At 40.7% G+C, this 23,275-nt stretch overlaps 1 protein-coding gene across 1 annotated transcript in view; it reads right to left on the minus strand.

The window, feature by feature from the left end:
* Window positions 1-2,182: 2,182 nt before the first annotated feature.
* The window catches only part of RYBP (RING1 and YY1 binding protein), a 46,780-nt gene continuing 25,687 nt past the window's right edge, over window positions 2,183-23,275 (minus strand). The window contains exons 3-5 of the mRNA XM_074879157.1: window positions 10,704-10,880; window positions 10,495-10,593; window positions 2,183-6,272 (exon numbers count right to left, since the gene is read on the minus strand). Coding sequence (XP_074735258.1) covers window positions 6,020-6,272; window positions 10,495-10,593; window positions 10,704-10,880 — 529 coding nt within the window. The 3' untranslated portion in view covers window positions 2,183-6,019. The remainder of the gene's footprint in view (window positions 6,273-10,494; window positions 10,594-10,703; window positions 10,881-23,275) is intronic.

The raw sequence follows: 23,275 nt of genomic DNA on the forward strand, positions 1-23,275 counted from the left end.
AGTTTCACAGCTTTGCTCCCTTTGAAGCACTGTAGCCTCAGGTTTACATTTAAACAACTGCCTAAACAGGGCTGCAGCAGTCCATCCAACCTGATGCAAGGCAAGACGCTTGCCTGCAGTTGAACATTTACACCCTAGAGGAATCCACACTCCAAACCACAAGCGCAGCAGTGCATCATCTTCAATCCCCTCTCCTGCAGTATGTGACACCCAGTTTTCCAACCAGGTTTTTGGGGCTTGATTTTTTTGATCATGCAAAGAAGGAAAGACGGGCAGTAGCTCTGCAATCGCAAATGCAGTTTTTTCTTGAAGTAGCTGCCTCCATGAGATAGAGTTGGGATCCAAACACAAGCCTGTCTCCGGGCACTTTGCTGACTCAGCACAGTAGTCCCATTCCTGTGGGATATGGCTGGACCAGCATGGCCGTTAGTCACATCTGTCGTGTCTTTTGCAGACAACTTTTTGCTTCGGACCCTGGAAACTCCCACTGTGACTTAATCGCTGTAAAATGTTGCCGGACACATACAGCTAATATCCGTGAGGGCGGCGGATCCGGTGGGTCAGGAACAGGCACAGCCCTGCCGTGGGTTCCTAAAGCTCCTTCCAGACTGCAGGGTGTTAGCATCTTCTCGCTTTAATTGCCCCAAAACTGCTGTGTGAAGGAGGTATGCTCAGATTTAAATAAAAATAGTTTAAAAAATTAGGCTGACACATGACCCTTACAGAGGGGAGGACTTTTTCTTCTCTCTCCCAGTTACGTGACGGGGTGCTGATTTTTATAACACCTCCCAGTCTTAAAACAATTGACTGTTTGGCCCAGAAATAAGTTTACAAAACCCCAAAGAGCCAAGAAGTAGATTTCCCCATCCCCATCTGTACTCCTTATAGGTAACACACACAAACCTAAGTCCAGTACATACCTTGAGGCAGCCTTGGGTGCCGTTATCCCTGTAGCCTTCAGCCTCCTTCCCCACAGCGGGATTGACTCCACAGCTCCAGCACCAAATGTGGCTCTCAGCTCATGCGGCTCCAAGGCAGGGGATTTCCAGGAGACCAGTCAACTGAAACCCCAGTGAAGCGGTGAGTGGGCAGGCTCGGCAGGTACCAGTGCTGCCATGGAAATGGTTTGCTGGCTCCATCCAAGCCTCCACCTGGTGATGGAGGAGGTGGATGCTGATGAAGATGAAGCCCATCTCCTTCGCTCCCCGCAGCTCTTGCTGCTTTGCCCAGGCAGCTGCTGCTCTGGCACCCGCAGCTGGTCGTAGGTCGAGGATGGGGACCGTACACCCTTCAAGGCAAGGACCGTTTCTCCACTCACTGGTGCAGCATGCCAAGCAAGTGCTTTTCAGTTCGGCAGAACAACCACTACCTTTCCTGTTTCTTCTTATTCTTGGCACACAGGATTTTGAATCACTTCCAACTGAGGTTAAAAGCATTTAAGAGTCTGTTTGCACAGTGTTTTTTTTAAAGCAACCTCTAGTTGTAACACACACTTCCCCCAGTATACACAAAAATATCCAAACATCTTTTAGTTTAGGAACTGTCCTCATATTCCTGAGAAAAAGCTCCGGAGTCAGATTTTTTCCCTTTGCATTTTACCTATTGCTTGGTTTTCAAATTTCAACTTCATATGTGAACAGTTACGTCACACGTCTCCCATCTCAAGTGGGGGAAAAATATGAGCTAGAAAGGGCAGAGTAGTTCACATCACCTTGTTTCCCAGGCAATGGACCAAAACACTGCTTGCAAAATACCGGTATTTTTACACTACAGAATTACAATTAGGCTCTCAATTAAGTTTTATTAATTTAACTCATGGGAGTTTGTTAGCACAAGACAGCCAAAAGAACTCCCAATGGCTCTCACCAAAATCCTCTGCACTAAACCTCGCTGTTTCTGCAGCTACAGAAAGGGGAAAAAAGATTATTTCTAAGTACCAGAACCCAAATTCTGCAGACACGTCTGCCACAAACTTTCCGTATGTTGTTAGTCCCAGGGAACAAACTGGATTTACTCACTTGACTGAAGCTTTCTACGTGCACAACCCTGTGTTTGCAGAAGTGGGGTGCTTGAGCGGTGGCTCACAGACAAAACGTACGGACTGACAAACTGCTTCAACAACAGGACTCTCCACTTTTTCTGAATACTGGCATCTCCCAAAAAAGAGAGCTTTCAGATTTAATTAAATTTTACTATTTTATTTGTGAAAAAACTACAAGCAGAATTCATAAATAGACATTTCTATTTAAAGCAGGAAAATGATAAAGTGGCTTCTAATAACAGTCGTGCACATGCCAGTAACAGGAATATATTAACATCTTTTATTTGCTAGACAAAGAGCAGTGTCCAATATAAATTTCCCAAAAACATTTAAGACCTGTGAATTTCTGACCAGTTCACAAAACCACCATTGACACTTTAGCATGAAGATTAAAACAAACCTAACAGGACTGTCAGCTCTAAAGACTTTACAGAGCGGAAAAACTTTCAAAAGCGTTATACAAGCTGTCTTTCTGGGCAAATGAAAAATATAGCTCGTATAATACATTAACATAAAAATCCACAAGATAAGATTATGTTTTGACATACTTAAACAAGCATTCTATATTTGTCTCCAACAAACAAAGCTAAGGAAATAATGTAACCATCTTTACACAGTAAATTAAGGTTACAAGTCATACACAAGAACAGAACTGCTTGCGCATTAAAAACTGTTCAGCTCCATTGTCATACTCTAAATGTTGGCTCTTAAAACCATTCGGTTACATACAAGCAAAGGTTATTATATAGTCAGCAATTAATAAATTTTCAATAATTTAAGTTTATGGTAGAGCTTAAAAAAGTAGACTGAGAATGATCTTGGTAAGGCAGGTGAAAACATCTCAGTGGAAATAAACTCACGGAAGCTGCTGCCAAATTTTCGATCTGTCCAATTTGAAACAAGCAAAGTGTTCCAATTAAAATAAATAGCCTGGTGGTGTAAAACGCTGTCATTTTTCCTTTGCAGAACTACGTCAAACTGAGCAAGTCAGGCAAGCTGTGTTGGGGGGTGTGTGTGTGTGTCTGTGTAAGAGTTGAAACTTTGCAAACGTAACACTGTGCTTTACTTACCTGCTTTCTGTGCCACTGAACATCACAAATCTGGTCCTTCCCCTACACTAGTGTTTTGGTTGGTTTGGTTCTTAAACATGCTCCCCACCAACAGCGGGATAACCCATGGACACAGCACGGAGGGAATCCCACCCGTGGACGCGTGCCGTGGGGACGTCAACTTCAGAAATTAAGTGTAAAAGCAAATGCTATCCTTCAAATGCACAACACAACAGCTACGGATGAGGCCGGGGAGGTTCAAAGCTTAGCTAGCAATTTCTACTGAATGCAGAATTACAGGTCGATTGTTCCAAAGAAATTTTCCCACTTATTTATAGCAAGCTACTTTATCGAGGAGGCACGCCCAAAAAGACAGATGTTACCAACTTTACCAGTAGCCATGAGTAGCTGGTTACGGCGTTAAAGCTTTTTCAACTGACCTACAGGTCCATTTTCACTTGAAAAAGAAGCAATTTCCTGGTACACACAATGCTTTTTTTTTTTTTTTTTTTGCACAAATTCCCAGATTCAACAAAGAAGGCGAGCGTGCGGTTTGACTTGAAGCACCAGAATTAGCCCCGCTGAAGCCAGAGGGACTCACCACTCGCTCACACTCTTCGCTGGATCACGGCCAAGATGCACGCAAGCCTAATTGATAATGAATCATTTATAAAGCAGTGCAAAATATACAAGTTCAGGGGCATCTTCAAAAAATCTCTCTTAAAAAATTATTCCAATACATTTCAGTAAAATAAATAAATATGGCTGACCAGTTTACCCTCCCTGAGACCCTTAAAGGAATAGTAAAAACTGGAAAAGGAATGTCTTTGCAATATCCCACTAATGTTAAAATGTGGATTGAGAAATTCATAGTATTTAAAACTATGTATAATAAATTGTCTTGATGCTTATAGAAAGCATCTGGTTTCCTTTGGTTCTTTAATAAATACTTTAAAAATGCTTAAAAAGGTAAAGACAGCCTATACTGTGAATATAAGCAGAATTAAGTCAGGGTGCCCATGTTAACATATTCAGAATAAAACCACTGCTGCAAAGGCACAGCCACTGCACGTACCTTTGAGCAGGGGTTGTAACGGATCCCTTACTCACACATTTCTGTCGCCAGTGTGAAAGGAACCTATGTCTGCTACTCAAAACCACACAGATTTTAAAAGAAATCTTAAATCAGTTGCCTCCACAAAGAGAAATCACTCTTGCTAAGCAAATAATTCACAATATAACAAGCTGGCACAAAGTTGTCAAAATGTGGCCCCTCTTTCATCATGCCCAAAAGTTATGCATTTGATGTCAAATGAAGCCACAGCCTCTGCATCTGAAATTACTGCAAAGCACCCTGGGGCCACTAAATAAAGACGAAAAGCCAAAGAGGTTCGGGGTTTTTTCTGGTTTGTTTTTTTTTTTTTTTTTTAAAAAAAAGCTTGTTTCACCTCTTCAGCCTAGTGTTTTAGCAGGATAATGCATGGAAGGTAAACTGTAAAGCAACACTAACAGGCCAGGAAAAGAAATTACAGTCTGAATAGCTTTAGAGCAAGAACGAAGGAGATGCTGGTTATGAGTATGAGCCACACGTGTCGCTCACTTGCCAGCATGAAAGCTTTTCCCTACTTTTGCTCCCACAGCAGAGACCCAGAAGCGTCCAAATGCTGACAAGCCCAACGTCATCACTGGACGAGATGCTGTTCAGAAACCACTCTCAGAATACGGATGGACTTCAAGGAGAAGAGCCACCCCAACAGCACGGACGGGACAGACGGAAGGGGGCTGATGACGACCGACCCACATGCCGCTGGCTGGAACGAACACCAGCTTTGCCCCTCAGCCCACGATCACTCCCAGCCCTGTGGCTCCCTGCTGCCTTCCAACCCAAAGCAAACCACTCCAGTTCTAACGTTACCTCGGTCACTGATGCAGGTGGACAAAAGTCATTAAATCTAAGGACACCAAACGTCCGTGGGATTGGCTATGCACAACACAGCAATGCTCACGTTACCAAAATACATGAATCCGTGGCATGCCAGCACTAGTCTGGTTGTGAACGCTTACGCTCCAGCCAGGCACAAACTCGCACCCAGTCAGAGTTACCATAGTGGAAATACAAGCTATCTGGAGCAAGCTTTTCTCATCTCAGATCCCAAGCTATAAAAATCAAAACCGTGTGTCCAGTACATTTTAGCCATTGCTTAGGGAAGAAACGGGGAAGGAACAATAGAGAGAACAGGTCCCATCCAGGTTCAAACTTTCAGGAACACTTTTCACCTAAGACCAGTTCCATTTCAGTTTCAGTACTTTCACAGAAGGGGACTGTCCCAGATCTTGAACTGTTCAATTGTTTTGTTTTTTTTTTCACTTCACAGTGTTTCAAGCACCAGCGTTTCCATGTATTGGTTTCAAATAACCCTTTATATATATTTATTTATATATATATTTATATATAATTTATATCAAAACTGATAGTACACAGTATAACTGGAAGAAGAACTGAACTTAAAAAGGATATGTTGAAAGAGGATGGAGTTTGTGAATGCAATAAATAAAGCCCCCTTCCCTCCCCACCCACTCCCTACCCCAAAACAAAAAGTTGTAATGTTCATGGAAAATTGTGCACAGCAGATATTATAAAAAAGTAGATTCAGGAGCACATCCAATTATAAATGATTGTTAGGAAAATCATATAAAACAATGGAATACATAAAAGTGTCAAGAGTAATCGTTAGGGTGAGAAATTCCTTGGTGGCCAGATGCCCACGGCAAGCAGAAATTATCCTGGTTGCATCAGTAAGAGGTCGATGTCCGAGAAAGTGTGTGTTCAAGCACAGAAGAGGCTCTCCAGGATTTGAACAACATGGGCAGGTGGAGTGTTTGAATTTCATACCCTGATTCATAGTTTCCACAACTCCATGTGCAATTTTCAGAAAGATTCGTCGTTGACTGCCGACATGTCCCCCTTTGGCGTGGAGGAACGGGACGAGCCCTTGTCTGTGCTCTCAGAGCCCGAGCTGCTCTGATTCTGTTGTTCTGATCCTGCACTGGAGGTCACTGTAGAAGACGACGTGGAAGAGGAGCGAGTCTTTTCTTTAAAGTCTGTGATAATTACTGTGACGTTTCCCACTGTGACTGCCAGCTGCTGTGCGGTACTTCTGTCCACATTTTTCAGTCTGGGTCTAAAATAAATGAGAAAACATTAATAAAAAGGATAAAAATAAACAAGAAAGGAAAAATTTATTAGAAAAAGCATTTGACAACAAACTCAGTGTGACTTGTCCTCTGCTTGCCCATGCAGATGGCAATAACTGGGAGGAAAACCTAGGCAGCAGTAAGTACTGCACAGCGGAGGACAAAGGTTTGACCTCCTGCTCCCTGCCACAGCCCGGGCTGCGAGGGCTGCTCAGCCCCAGAGTAAAAACCTGTCTTGCAGAGCTGTGCAAAGGGTACTCTGCTGTAGACTTATCCCTAATCCAGCTCTGCCAGAAAGGAGGACACTACAGCAGAGCCAAGCGGACAGGAGCCAGGCAGACCGAAGGATCTCCTCCCCAAGGGGCAGATGAAAGAGTTCTCTTATCTAAATTCACCATCTCATCATGTGCCCTGATGTTATGAGACAAGGCTGTGACTCTGCAATACAAAACCACATGAAAGCATTTGACCACGGCTCTTTCATTCCCATATTGGAACTCTGCAGCTGCAAACACAGGCACTGGGACAACTTGGCTTCTCTTTCAACTGCTTTGAGCTTATACAAATCAGATGCCCAATCAGCCTATGTATAAAATCGCTCAAAATGTTCCCTCTGGAACTGAGGCTATTGTAAATAAAATCCAGAATGTACAACAGTATTTCTTGCAGCTAGCACTTTTGGTTAGGGTAAGGAAAAAAAAAAAGAAGAAAAGAAAAAGAAAAAAAATCAAAACCACCAGAAAAGAACACACTGGTATTTATAGCTCAGGATTATCTCAGTAATTTGCATGCTGTGCTATCATTCAATTAGTAATGTAGCTAATAAGGGTCTAGTCTCTAGGAAGCTGACATTCATGCACATTTGAGGGGCTGATCCAAAGCTCTGATACAACAAACCTTGGACACTCCTCCAGCTACCAGCAAATTCCAAGTCAGCTGCACCGACTGCTGCAATTTACAGCTTTTGCTCCTAATTAAGGGTCAGGCTTAAGCAGCGGAATATTCCCAATAGGGAAATTAAAAAGGAGAGTCTTTATACATCAGTGAAAAGTAGCTTGCTGAGAACTGCCTTCTTCTAAGTGATGGAAGGAAGGTTAGTTTACTTTGGGATCAAGCTCCAGATTCTAAACCAATCTGCCTTTCCTCCTCCCCCTTGTCTGCAGCACACTAGGCTAGTACGGTCAAAACAAAACAAAAAAAAAAAAAGGAAATTAAGCCGACTTTGTGTTTGCCATGCATACTCAATGGCTTGCGGTGGTGAGTTAACAAGGGAAAAGTCCTTAAGTAGTAGTTATCCAAGTGGTATTCTAGAACTAGACCGAATCGAAAAGAGTATTAAGGATGGATGTACAGCTTCAAAAATAGAACAATTGTATTTCGGCAAGCTTCCTTACCAAAAGTGAAGTTACTGCAACAAAAATAGTATTTTCATATCTAACCTAGGAGGCTGTTTCAATTTTGAACAAGTACCAGAGGAAAAGCATTTCTAATAGACAGAAAATACAATTAAAATTGGGATAACCATCAGTAAAACCTCCTACTTGAAGCAGCCCCTTGGTTCAGTGACCAGCCTTTTCAAACCCACAGCTGTGCTTCGTGAATTCCCGCAGCAGTGAGACACACACACACCCACGCGTATGCGTCGTACATACGCGCTTACAGGAGTTGGCAAATTCAACACGTAACCACAGGCTAGATTAAATGATGTCACCTTGTTTGTGGGTAACAAGAAAGGCCAGCTAGCTCAGCAAGTTTTGGGGTTTCCGTCAGCTTTCAGATAGCGTCTCAGCAGATGCAGGCTGCCCTCAAAGCATCGGCAGCAAACACAGCAGCAAGTGCTCCCGGAAGCATAGTACGTGTACGTATTTTCCTCCCTAAGCCCCCAGTTCCTCTAGGAAACCCAGTTCTTCCTGTAATTTGCCTGGGTCATTTGTTTTCTCTTGTACTCAGAAACAGCCAAAAAATGCTGGCCCAGATACCAGAACAGACCTCATTGCCTCCACCTTTCTACAGGGTTGACCGTGCACTCCTGCTATTGCTCGTCAAAAGTCAGCATCAATAGCCACATTTAGGAAAAAGAAAAGTAAGAAAAAGGAGTTCACATGGCCTAAGCTGCGTTAAGTTCTGCCCAAAAAGCTCCCGCTACTGGCAGCCTTTGAGATAAGCCATGCACCAAGCACCCAAATAAAACTGCCCATGTATCTTTAAATGCCATGATGAAGTAAAATGGAAGGACGGGGGGGAAGCAGGGCTGAGGTACAGGATTTCTCAACAGTCCCGCTCACAAACTCAATGTCAGTTTTAGAACTGAGCCCTCCAACCATTTCGGCAGGAGGTTTTAGGGGTCTCCCCTGTGCAAACAGCTGATGAAGTACAGATGGAAACCTCCAGAAAATATCTTTAGCACACACACATAATTTTTGTTTCCTATAGAAGGCAAAGAGATTGGCCCATCCACATTATTTTGCAGAATTAAATACCTTGATGCTTCATGTTTATAGCTAAAAAGGTTTATGGCCAAATAAGAAATGTGTTTCAAAACAAATAAATCTGGTAATACACAGGAAGGCATGGAATAAACCAAGATACTTTGTCAGAAACAGGCACATTATCCAAGAAGTTTAAACAGAATTTCTTAAAAATCCAGAGATCCTTAGAAGACAATTTACAAAAAAACAGTTAAGAAATCTGGACACAGAAAAAAAAATCCGAGATAATTTGTGACTGTAAAAATAAGATCCTTTAAAAAGACTCTTGACAGTACTCCTGAGGGCAGTGAATTGCAAGATAAGTTCCACTAAACTAAATACTTAAAAAAAGACAGATTAAGAACTGAAGATGATGTATCCCTTAAAAATATCCAGCTAGACCTGATGCTATTAAGGATTAATTAGGAATGACAAAAGCTTGCCACAAAATGTGGACTAAAAGACTCCACAGTAGACAGAGTGACTCCTTCAAGAAGTAAAAACAATTATTTGATGTAATCTATCAATTTAATATTATGTCATTAGTCAAATGCATCAAGTCTCCTGCATTCCAAGTCTCAAAAGAAGTACCATTTCAAAATGAACAGGACAAAAACAAACCCCAAAAACTTATTGCAATAAAGCTGTATTTCTCTAATTAAATCAGGAATGGACACTTTGATCTTTGGGGGCCAAGGAAGAGTTAATAGCAGTCCCTGCAACAGCTCAGTCTTCAAGCACAGCAAATCTCACATTGCCTTCACTACCTTCAAGCCAGTTACTGTGTAAAGGATATTCACTCCTATTAAACATTTTCATGCTATTATTTAAAAACCTCCAAGAGAACAGTTTTCTGCAGAGTCATGTCTTGCCAACCTTAATGCTAACAGCAGTGTGAACCATATCTCCCATGTGCTTTACAACTGTTTGCAGCTAACTAACATTGCTTCAGTTCATGTGGCTTCACTATAAAATACTTATTACAGCACATTTTATAAAGAGATGCAATTCTTATATAGCCCACATCGGCAAAGTGCCCAGTTGAATTCTGCCTCCTATAGCTAGCTCTAAGTTCAATAATATAAAAACTGTTCTTTGATGCTGAATTTTTGATTTAAGAAATAAAGTACAAGACACTGCTTAAAGAAAACAAGCATGGAGTATCAGTACAGGCAAGACTAGGAATAAGCCTCTCTCCACAGACAGCTCCTCATTTGAAACTCAGACAAACATAAAACCAACTATTCATGCTTTTTGTTGATAGCAAGATTCTAGCAAATCTGTTCACGCAGTCTTTTAATTCCTGGATACTTGGAAAATTATCTTGAAAATTACAATGGCTGAATTATGGATAAGTAAAAAAGTAACCTTTGTTACTGCTACCAAGTGAGGATAAGAATTTGATAAAGACTGCTAAGATTGCTGGTTAATGTTTTTCCCCCCACTGTGTTTTACAGCCAAAAGCATTACTGCCCAATTGACAATACAATTATTTTAGCAGAGAAATTAAAACTGAGTGGAGAATAGAACAAATATTTCCAGTGCCTGAATCTGTCCTCACCAGCAGAGTGTTTGAGTGCTTGTACATGGAGAAGGCTTGTGCCCACCGATGGTCTTGCCATACTAACACTGACAGACCCCGTGGGTTCTGTCTCCGTCCATCAAAAAAAAAAAAAAAAAAAAAGAGCCTGCTATTTAACAATTCTCAGATACTGAGGGCTTAACTTTAGCATAAAGTTACCTTGAAGTGTGATTTGAGTCGCTGGTCTTTGTTGTAGTATTCCCAGACTGTATACTGTTCGCTTCGCTAGGAGGATCTTTCACAATATCTGACTTTGGTCTGTAAGAATTGGAGGGAAGGAGGAGAGTATGATGTTAGTTTAACCGCACAATTAATGCGCAGTGCTAATGAAATCACTCAGCATTTAATAGTGCGTCCTTCAAACTTACTTGGTCTTCTTGTTAGTGTTCTTCTTTGTAACACTTGGACTAATTTCCTTCTCTTTGTCAGGTTTTTCTTTGTCTTGTTTTTCCACTTTCTCCTTCTTCTCCTTCTTAGGCGGTGGTGGGGTTGCATATTGCTGGGCAACTTGTTGTGCCACCAACTGAGAATTTATTCTAGGTTTTCTATAATGACAATAAAAAGAGAGATCTATAGTCAGTTTTACACAGTAAAAATTACTTCACCAAAAGCAGTATGAAGATTTATTTCAGCAACCAAGGAAGAATACTCCACTTATAAAGAACCAAAAGGATGTCCTTATTTAATGTGAAGTACTACTGCTGCTACCACCAAACAAGAAATTCTAAAATTAAGAGATATTCCAAACTGCCGTTTCATCAGTTTTTAACCTAATCTAACATTAAGTATAATGAACCCTTTCTTCCATCTGTGTCATGAAATCACAGCCAATGTTGCAGGGACAACAGTGAAAAAGCAGCTTTCAGGAAGTTGCCAGCCATGCACTGTGGCTACACTTTAAGAGAAGGAACAGAGAGAGTAATAAAAATAAGTTTCTGATAAACATCAGTCTCCTTCATATCTTTCAATTTATTTTTTCAAATGAGCTTCTGGTTTCCTGAAGCAGCAAACCTCGCACAAATAACAATGAACAAGAGAAGGTAACTGAGATGACTTTGTCCGGAGGGCTGAGACCGAAGCTCACTGGCAGGAGCACAGAAGACAAGCGGGCATTCACACTTCCACGGGGAACGGCCGTGCCAGCCTCCGACACACCGTCTTCACACAATTGTCTGCAGTCCCCAATGGTGCTCGGACAAAATACACAAGCAAACTGCCTTTCAAAGTCTATTTCCATTTCAAATTATGATTTACACAAACAAGTAGCTTTGCATGTAACCAATACCTTAGTTATTGGTCCTCACATATCTTGCAGAAATTTGTACCTTTGTCTCGCCTACATTCCTTATCCAAACTCTAATGTCTTCTCAACAACTCAAAACCTCTCCCTCCTGGCCTGGCATATCACAAAGCGGTTCATACTCTGAATACTCTTGACTATTCATGATCAATTCGACTCCTTCAACATGCCAAAAAGATCTATACTCCCTGTGTCCACTCAGCTTGGGGCGGGGGAAGAGAACCAGGTTATCAACATCATTAGTCATCCATTATGAACTGAATACTAATTGCAACAGTTGCTCAAGCTTGTCCATAGCATCATTATCATTAAGTCAACAACTGGAACACAGAAACCCAAGGGTTTCTGCTGCAGAGCTCTGTACCTGCACCCAGTTTTTACTACAAATATCTAGAGAGACTTTAAGAAGCTACTTAGTGGTTTCATGTGTTTAAAAAAAAAAAAACAAAAACAAACCAACAAAACAAAAAAAAATAAACCACAAAACAAACAATGTACAAAACACTAACTGCTCACATGTAGCATATGCATTAGACCTGATACAGACAATGGAACACCCAGAAAAGTTCTACACCGTCACAGGAAAATCCAAGTATCTAATAAGCTGCTCTTGGCACTGGCTTGCTGTATAACTGTACCAAGATGAGTATATCTGGCTTCAGTAAGAGCAAATAGTTCATTTCACTACCACAGCTTATTATGAAGTCTATGCAACAGGTTGTAATCAGGCCTCTGACCTGGCTCAACACCACTGGCATTTAGATTTTTCACCCAACATGGAAACTGTAACTCATTTTATGCTACAATCTGCAAACATTTCTGAGTGAACAAAGATGATCTGGGCTTCAGCCTTAAATAACAATGATCCTGCAAAGTTACCTGTTCCATGGAACAGTGAAGATAGTTATACAGACAGAAATTGCTATATACGGGACGTTAAATGCAAGGATGCTAAATGAGAATAAACACCTAAGAAAAAGTGCTTTGGTTACATGGAAAAGATTTTCAGATTGATGCAACCACACTAAAAGCTGACAAAACCAGCCTGTGTCAAACAATCTGCTGACTGTGTACTCAAAAAAGGGGGAAAGGGATAAAGTGACAAGAAATCTTCAAAGAGAGGGCAGATACCATCTCCCTACATGACTATACATGATTAACCTCACTGCTTGAAGCTGCCACTTCTGCCCAGACTCAGTTATTTGCTGTTTACACAACCAGCTAAGTCAGAAACCCGAGCCATTCATGGGAAATCCCAACTGAGGAGCCTGAGAGCACCTTCAAAATTCTTACACTTTGTACGAGTCTAATGAGTCTGCTCGTGATGTTATTTCCAAGCCTTACGTCCAACCTATGCAGCTACTACTGAGCTGCTGTTCCTGTTGCAGAACTGCTGCACTGCTTGAACGAAGATACAAATTTTAAAATGGAAACTTCAATTTTAAATTAAAATTTTAAAAACACATAAATAAGTCACACTGCATTTCCCTAGAGAAGGCTGGAATCCAAAAAAAGACCAGCCTTAAAGCGCTCCCATGGAGACACTTCACCCCGTGCTCTTCCACTCCTTATCTCTGCCTGTGATGGCACACTACATTTATTAAGTCTTATCATTTTCTGGCCAGCCACTGACATAACTATCACAACTTCTCCAAACCCCATATTTGCATATTCCTTCTTACACGCCATGATGACTCGCTGGAAGGGGCAAACCCAAAACTGAAAGCGAAGAGAGCAGGCAGCAGTGTGCACAGGCAGGGGAGCAGCCCTGCTGATGGGGTTTCTCCTGCCACACCGAGGAAGGAAGCAGAAAGCTGCTGAGACTTTGGTCAACACCGAGCATGTTTCAAGATCTGCTGTACTACTACAACAGATTATTATTTTTTTTTTAAATAACGCAAATAATGTAATTCCAATTCCTAATTTGACCATTTCACTCACACAAGCAGCAAGCTTAGGAAGGTTAAAAACCAGGTAAATTAAGCAACTGGCATACTAATAGCAATAATAATAGGAGTTATGAAATCCTTCAAATAAGGCCCACACTGTCACTCCAGCCAGGATACACTGGTTACAAGTCCTTTACAAAAAAGCCAAGCAAAGCAAGTAGAGCGGCGCATTTTTAACCACAGCACACTACAACCATAGTAACCACAATCAAGTAAAGTAGCTGCAATATCCAAAACTTGCTCCAAGTTTCCCTGCCTACCAAAAACACACTTCAAGGGCTAACGCTGATCTAATCTAGCATCCCTAGCACAGATCACCCCTCCAGACACTGGTCCTGCCTCTACAGCCATCCATGCCACATCCTAGCCATGCTGTTTGTCAAAGCAGCCACCCTCCTCATGAATGTTGTGAAGTTTTCTCCAGCTGCGGCAGCAGGTAGCTTGCATTGCCTTCTAGAAATAAGGAAAACGGTAAATTCAACAATACTCTGCAGTGGATACTAGTCATCTTCCCTTTCAGAATTTGAACAAGGAAAAAAAAATATCAGTGGAGAGAACCAAGCCTCATTCCCACTTGCGCTACAATGATTTAACATGCTCTGGCTTCTACCACAGAATTTGGAGTCATAAGAACAGAAAGATCCCTTTTTTTTCTTTTTCTGTTTTTGAACACTGCAATGTGTTTGAGACTCCCTGCCCCTAATTTAGTTCCAGCTGGCCTTTAATGAGTTGGGGCTTTTTTGCAACCTCTAAAGAGAATGTTTCAACCCAAATACACCACTATTATATTAAAATAAGTTATCACTTGAGAAGAATAACCTGAAGAGAGAGTTGAAACCACTTCTAAAGTTTTTGTAAGAATACAAGCAGCCACACAAACAAGTATTAACCATTTTTTATTCCCAAATCCACTCATCAGCTTACCTTCTGTAACATTAAACTGTTCATACAAACAAAGAATACATCTAAGGGACAAAAACCAAATGCCAATGCAGACTCTTCCAAGCTTTCTAATCAGCACTCGCACTCAAGGAACAACTATACCGTCATTCACTAGAAGGTTTAAAGTAACAACATCACACAGCTAACAAGTCTCAACTTCCAAAAAATTATTTGAAGAGATACAATACTTAGTATTACACTTGGTTCTTGAATTCCTAAGCAGACACCAAATGCTGAGCCATGGTGCTCTGCTGCTTCTTACAGGCCACCAGGTCTTCCCGAGGAGAAGATGAAGATGGGCGTTTTCTATATCTGTTCCCTGGTCCATGTTGGGTCCTCTCTGACACCAGCAGCACCCAACGTCTGCTACAAGAGACTCTGCTTGATTCCCCCCAACCTATGTCTTTACAACTCGAAGTGTGCTATTACACCTTGGTGGCCACCATTACTTATGCTACTCTGCACCTAGTACCAGGTGAGGGCTTTCAAAAACGGAGAAGCCAGTATCGTGCAGTAGTAACACATGCCAGCAGACAATGCCAACAGATGAACATTATAAGACAATTTTCAATGCAAGTATCTGAAATAGGTAGGTTTCCTTCTACCTGAACATTTGCTTGGACAATTTTCCCCTAATTTAAGCGACAGCCTAGGTAAAGGCTCAACCATCAAGATCCAAATAAATGAACATCACCCTTTTTCTTTTTTCAGCATAAAGAGGATTGTCTTCTCCCCCTCTAAAACTAAGCAATTAAACTAAATTAAAGCGTGCTTTCAAAGTTATGTTCAGCCAAATATATTGTTTCATATTAGTTAAACTCTAGTTTACATCACAGGAGCAGATACTTGCGCAACAATTTGTGATCTTTGCAGCAAGGACATACTGATGCATGAAAAAGCTGAAATATATTTGTCTATTCAGGGCATGGTTTTGGCACCTAGGTCTTTATCGTAAATGATGTGCACAAATACTCTTTGCTACCTTTTAGTAACAGACCTCTCCTCTACAGAAGTGTTACGCCTGCAAATACTATACCCTCAGATTGTCATATGAAGTGATACTGGGATGTTTGGCTCATGGGAAGCAGAATAAATGCAAGACCTTTCCTGAAGGTCTCACTGCCTGTGTAGTGTGCTCTTGAAATAATAAAAGTAAAATGAAAAGAAAAAGAAACAAAAAACAACTGTATTTTTAGGGTTCTGGCAAGCACGTCACAGCGTTTCACTACTTGCATTTTCTTCTGTATCTCAAAGCTTCCCTTTAAAGCCTGTCTCAGGACCAAATCCAGAGCACTGACACCCAGGAATTCTGCTGCTCCACTCCTAACCCCTGCAACTGGGCTTAGGAGTGGAGCAGCACAAATCACTGCACATCCAACACACGGTAGTTACTCGGACCTGGATTTCAACAGGGCTATAGGATGAATTGCACCGTATTTTTCATGTGGCCCTAATTTCTATAGCTGTTTGGGATTTCTTTAGTCCTGCTGCCCTGAGAAAAGCCAAGCCACCCGCCTCCTGCAGACACTGCGGAGCAGAGACAGCAGCTGGCTTCATACCCACAGCAACACACAGAGACCTTGAGGGACTCTGGCAATCCCCAGAAATGTGGATCTAATTACAATTGCTCTTACTTTCCTATAACTATGTTAGCAGAAGAATGAAAGTGGCATCGAGTGGGATTTCAGAGTCAGAAGTCTCATGTAATGTGAAGTACCAAGGATTTGGATAATTTCATGCTGTTCTGGCTTTGATGCAAGCAGCGATACCAGCAGACCTCTGCACAGCTCGCCATTTCTTTGAGAAACTGTGTTTCATATGCTGTGCAGTGTGAAGTACATGATTATTTTAATAATCCTAGTCACACGTGAATATATCTTTGCTCAAAGAAAAACAAGAGAACAAGACTAAAAGTATTTACATGAGCATTTATAAAAGTTATTGCCAGAACAATAATACAATAAGCATACTTCTGAGCAATACTGTAAATCAAGGTTAGAAACCAACCCATGAACACATTAAAAAAATTAACATCTCCTTAAAAGAATTTTACATCCAGAAGCACCAAAGCTTTGGAGAAATTAAGCCATAAACATGATGGGGTGAGCTCTCATTCTTACATGCATATTTTCCAGCTCATTTGTGATGACCACACAGTCCTTTTTAGCAACAAGAAAAAGGATGAATGGACAAATTGTCCTTAGTGCACAACTGCAGAGCATATGGAAGCTGTATACATTTATCTGATAAGTTCTCCGTGTAATACAAGACCACAAGGCAACGATAAAAACAGTAAAAGACAACTAGAAGGACAAACAGCAAGAAGTATCTGACTGAGCAATATTTTGTTGAATGAACAGAATTTTCCTTTAACACTGATGTGCTAATGTTGCATTTTTGTTTAGAAGACAGATGTTTAAAAATACAGAAGCTAATCTAAGGACATCTACTTCTGGGCTGCAGGTGCTGGGCACAGCAATATGTTTGAAAGACTCTGAGTGTTAAGTCTGAACATTTAGAGAAAAAGAGTGAAAGAAAACAGCTTCACACAAACAAAACAATTGTTGGCCACAAAATAAGTACATTTAAAAGTGTGGCCACCTCCAGAAATCCTCCAACAAACTGTTCAACATCCTCCTTGACCATCCAGCCCACTGTCTCCTATCTTCTTGGAAAAGCCAAGAATAAGCAACACTGATAAAGGAGCCTCAGCTTTGCAATAACTATTCCTGGCCACGACAACAAACCTTGAGCTGTTCAGATTTCAGAAGAACTGTATTTTAAAACTTTTTGTTTGTTCACCAGAAGTTTTTAGACTTCAGGTCATTTCTCACAGTTTGAACACCACCCCCCCACTACTTAGGTTTTTAAACTTTTAAAAGTTCAGTATTATTCGCAGTACTTAATATTTACTGGTCTCACAAAGCTGCCAGCTCCCTGCCTTTTAGGGTGGAAACCCGCTTTCCTTTTTTTAAATCAGATTAAGAATGGGAAAGTTATTATATGAAATGCAAGCTGTCACCTCCATTTACACAACATGACGCGCATTACTGTTTGCTGTAAAGTCACTGCCTCTGTGATGCTATAGGGTAGCTGAGGCTCTTTGAATGATGCCTGTAAAAAGAATACTTAGTTCTTACTTGTTACAGGAGCCTTAGCATTACTTATTTTTAATTATTTTGGTGTATTTGCAAATCAAAGCGTATAAATCCAAAAGTTTTATTCCCAGAGTTGTCACTGCACAGATTCTGCAGCTCATGTTTCTGATTTCTTTTTTAGTGAAAAAATGCTAAAAATTGCAAAACCAGTATTAAAGACAGTCCCAGAACTGATCTATGAAACTATTTCAGTATGACTGCTCAATAGCATAGTATAATAGGTTTTTCAATACTTTTACAGTTCTTTTTTAATATACATTGTTTCATATAATCCCATTACAAAAGTCTGAAGTCAGGGCCACAAGATGTTTTTGGAAGCAGTTTCACCAAAATTTTGCCATCCTGAAGTTGAGTAGTCACATAATTCCTCAAAACACCTGTTCTAATAAAGTAGAGAACTGGAAATTGCCAACACCATTTGCAGGCACTACCACAAATCAGGGCCATTCACCTCCTACCAAATTAAGTAAGAAACATCTTATACAGTGCTCCTTGCACAGCCAGACTTAGGATCTGGTGGGCCACCAGCAAGAAAGGAGCCCCAAGCCAGAGAACAGGGCGACTTGGGAATTTGTTAGAACATTTTCAGTGGAGAAGCACCAGTGTTTGCATCTTTGCAAGTATATGGAACTTGCATGAAATTTGGTTTGTTTTTTTTTCCCCCAAGGGAGATTGAAAAAAATCACAGACTGGGCTTTCTGGTTAAAAAGTACTAAGCCTGACATTGATCATAAACCTGAGTGTTTTTTCCATGCAGTCTCATGGGCTCCGCTTACCTTACTGCCCTGGGTCTTTGTCCTTCTCTACCACACAACCCTATAAAAATAATGCAAAAAGATACGTCTAACACTGTAAGGTGCACATTTTGGATTACAAGTTTATTCTGATACACCTCTGTGGAGGGTTCACGATACCAAGTAGCGTGAGACAGCAGCAAACAAAAGCTCCTGTACACTCTGGAGAATGAAGAGTCATCCCTACAAGCTCTCCCGCAAAACAGCTCTTCTCAAGAGCCACAGATCTCCCCTTTTGCAGCTATTCAATTTGAAATCACATGATGGCAAAAGAAAGAGTTAAACACAAGTTGTTCTTCAGGCTTCTCTGATACCAGAGAATGGAGGGAAAATAGTGGTGATGGTGAATAACAGTGCTGAGTATCAGTTACTTGAAGCGAGCTGGAGGTTTACTTAACTGCTAATACCATAAAATTTAACTTACTATGTCTGCAGGAGGCAAAACAAAAGTCATGCTGAAATTTTGGAAGAAATACTGCTCTGTTTCTCCTTTTAGAGTAAGAGCCTGCCTGGAAGCTTGCACCGTGTTGGCGGTCTTGCCCATCTTCTCATCTGTAGCACCTATCTAAGCTGCAACAGGAGATAATTTCATATCTCATCTGCAGCAGCTAACGAGTGCCAGCAAAAACCTCGAGGCTGTCCAGCAGATGCTCACCCGGCAGTTGCTTTCTCTGCCTAATCTGAATCCCTGGAAGAGGCCAGCTCCGACCACAGCAACTCCTCCTGGCTGGTCTTAGCTCTGTCCCGGGAGCTACAGGTGGAGGCTGCAGCCCCCAATGCCTGTCCTTACCAGCTGTGTGGTGCCAACTTGCAGAGCTCCCCGGGCACTGCAGGAGCTTGGCGGGGGGGGGTATGTGTGCGGGGGGGGGTGTCTATTTTTATATATGTGTATATATACACATATATGTGTATATATATACATACATATATATGTGTGTGTATACACATATACACACACATACACACATCTGCCTCCCCAGCAAGGCAGCAATGAATAGCTGAGTACTCAGTAAGGATTGTGCCTGTGTTCATCTGCTGGAATTACTTCCAATAGGAGCATCTTTTAAGGACTAGAATGGGAAAAGGTCTGAATTAGCTTTTTCTGCTTTCATTAAAAAATAAAGCACGTTTCCTTAAATAAGGAGTTCAACACACTTCTAAATAAATTTATAAGCAGTAAGGAATTGGCAAAACACCAAATTTACCACATTTTAAGCACATTTTGTCTTGTTTGATGGGGAAGCAGAACTGTCCAAATGATCACAACTTCATTATGCTTACAAATATTATAAAGCTACTTCTGATTCATGACTATATATAAAATCCAAGACAAAAGTACATACCCAAAATTAGTTTTTCAGATGCTTTCTTGCTCCACTATTTTAGTAGAAAATTATTTTTTGTGTAAGATTTTTTAATGGGCCATTAAAAAAAATCAGAAATTAAGAAAAAAGAGCACAATACATCTCTCCTGCTTAAAACAAAACTTGCAATATGTCATAGATTAAAATAGCATCAATTCCCAATTGCAACATCACTCTAAATTCCAGCTGAATAAGAACAACTTTACAACTTCCCTTCTTGCTCCCTTCTTGCCTAAGCATTTGCTTACCACCAGTAGTAGTCAGGTCCACGGCTAAGTATTCAGAAAAAAGCACTGCCTCCTATTCATTTATTGCATTTATAGGGAAGAAGTTCTACAGCAGTAGAAAAATTGTGCTAACATATACAAAATCCACAACCGAGTGTTTATGAAATGAGGTACAACTGTAAATGTAAAAATCACACCAAGCCCAAACTTGAAAAGATGGCCTTGAGATTACTAAATTTTTCTTAGGTATGTGAATTTCATTGGTCACCAATAATTTTAGTCATATGTTGCAAGCGCTGCACAAGCTTCATTTCTAGAAACTTACTGCAATCACCCTCATCATGCTATTGACCCATTCACTGATCCACTCAGAGATTCAGTTTAATCCATCACTGAAAATTCAAATCAGTACTTTAGCAGGTTGTACACCAAAACAGTAAAATGTGTTTTGCAGCTGGTTGTGGTGTTTTCATCTACAGACACACCTTACTGCAAAATACCAAATGTTCCATGATTTACAAGGACTTACAAAATTGTTATGGAAAATTCACTGATCTCAGCACAAAATTTACTTGCCTACTACCACCAGAATGATGATAAAACTAAGGCCATTTTACTTGCTTGTCAAAAATAAGCTGCTCTCACTAGCAAAAATTTGAAAACAGTTCGTAAAGCTGGCAGCAACCAAGATGCGTATAATAAAATACTCAGATTTACAACAAAACCAATTACTTAAATACTTCTTCCGATTTGACTGTTTATTAAGCTATGTATAATCCTGAGGAAAGCGAACAGGCTCAAAACTTCTTGTTGAGTAACTGGGTACAGTTGGCAGCATGAGGGTATAAATGAGTCCAATGAAAATTTAACATGTATGTTCCGCAAAGCAACTGCTCATGGTTATTGTATTATGAATTAAAATAATGAAAATCTGAGGAAAATAATAGTTTTAGCAACTCTAACTAAAGCTAAAACTAGGAATACCAGACTTCGTGTCATAAAAGGGCTTTATTACTGCTGCTAACATATGTATTTCCATTTCAGACACCAAAATCTTGAGTAGTAAGGGAAATTGTCACGTATAACACCATCTTTTAATCCAGCTTGACATGTCCCATCCAGGAGCATCTGCCTCCAGGTTTTGGGATACTTAAGTTTGATGCTTCAAAATCACAGCAGGAGACAGACCAAACTTGGAAAACAAACAAGAAAAAGGAGAGATGCTGAGAAAATGAGCTCCCTACCGAAAGAGAGACATCAGTTAAGTTCTGTTGATCCCCTCCCCAAAGGTGTGTACTAAAACTAGAAAGTAAAATACATTTCTGAAAGCATCATTCTTAAAAGTGTGCTACTGGGTAAGTACAAAGACAAACTTACACTTTTCTCTTATAGGAAGATGAGTTTTAAGTTCTCTCTTTTAACATGCCCAAGCATCTCCAAATTTGAGTACGTATTGACATAAAATGCCTAATGTGGCATCACATATATGGCACCATTCCCGAAGCAGCCTGTCAATTTTTTATTTTTTTTTAAGAGAAAATTTAATATGGTCTAATCTATGTCTGAAAAAATATCAACATTTAAATAATTTGTCTAAAACACCACCTGTTGTACAGCTAGAGTTGAATGAGATTTTAAGGTTTTGAAGACGCACACCAGTATCATCAGTCCAGAATTTGTGTTTTGACAACACATTTTCGACATCCATAACTTTTATTAGCAAATGGAATGTAAATTTTAACTTTGAAATAAGATGAATTTCTATAAACTTGGAGACTGAAATTTTAAAACTTAGAGCCTAAGTTTTAAAATCAGCTCCGATGCAGAGATCAAGAGTAATTTTCTTTTGCAATCACTGTCACCCTTTCAAAATACTGTCCTAAAATCAGCCTAACAGGACTGAAACAGTCTACAAACCTGTGAGCAATGGTCACTAGCAAGAACTACATAAAGGGGTTTCTACTCACTTAAGCATAATGCTTAAATTTACGTAATACTTACTCTTTAAGAAATGCAGATAACCTGAGTACCTAACCTGTGATAGAGAGGCACGATAGCTTTGCTTAAAAACAACTAAGGAATTTCTACTGAGTAACTCTTTTGCAGAGTCCCCTGGCAATGCAGAGGTGGGCTGGTTTATCAGAGTAAAATTTCACTGTGCTTGCATGACACTGGAACACTGTACACAGAAAAAAGAACTTCTCTATTATATACCAGCCAGACTAAGTTCACACAGAAGCAAAATCAGAAACTACCATTTCTACAACAGATGCCGAATAGTCTCAATAGGCCCTAAATCTCCAGGGATGCCATTTAAAAAAAAAAAAAAAAAAAAAAAAAAAAAAAGGCAAGCCAATTGAGCAAGGCAGTAATTTTAATTCAGCTACATCAAACACTGAAGGCTTTACCTAAATGAGAGAAACTGAGTTTTTCCAGCACGCAAAACCTCCTATTAAAAAAAAAAAAAAAAAAATCAATTATAGGATTTCCTTTCATATGAAAGCAACATTTCAAGAGTCCTCTAACAACCAGGACGTAGCTTTGCCAACAAAGGTCCAGCCTGCAGCAGCTATGCAATTTAAAAGACATGTCAGGGCTGCTGCAATGTGGAGCAGACGCTGCTCCGCTGCTCCCCAGCACTGCTCGGGAAGCCAACACAGCACCAGGAGCCAGTACCCACTGGTACCAGTAAATGGTACCCCACCTACTCCTTCATACCTCTGTCCCAGCATGGTCTGCAGTGAAAGAGTCACTGTCAACGGTTTAATAAATCAGTTTGCTTTTCTAAACGCAAGACGAAATAAAAGACACTCTGAAGGACAATGAGGCAGGCAGACATGCATTTTCAAAAGGCCACCATGTGCTCAGAGGAGCTTTTTTCCCCCCCTTTGTGTCCTCTGAACACAAACGGAGAACTGAACGCAGACGTACAAGTGACTTTCTGGGGTGTCCGGCTCCATCCAGGCAGCACAACACACGGCAACCCTGCGCACAACACGCTGCTACCCGGGAAAGCCGGAGGAGAGGTCAGGTGCTGGGCTGCCATCGATAGCTGGTCTTCGAGCACCATGGGAACAAGGCAGCCTGAGAGCACAGAAACTTTTGCTTTCAAATTATTACTCCTGGGCGTGAGGAACTGACCCAGATGGTTTCAAAGTTTGCCAGGAAACAATACTGCAATACTCAATTCTGAAGCTCTTCCTCCC

Source organism: Strix uralensis, chromosome 10, assembly GCF_047716275.1.
Source record: "Strix uralensis isolate ZFMK-TIS-50842 chromosome 10, bStrUra1, whole genome shotgun sequence".
Taxonomy (NCBI): Eukaryota; Metazoa; Chordata; class Aves; order Strigiformes; family Strigidae; genus Strix; species Strix uralensis.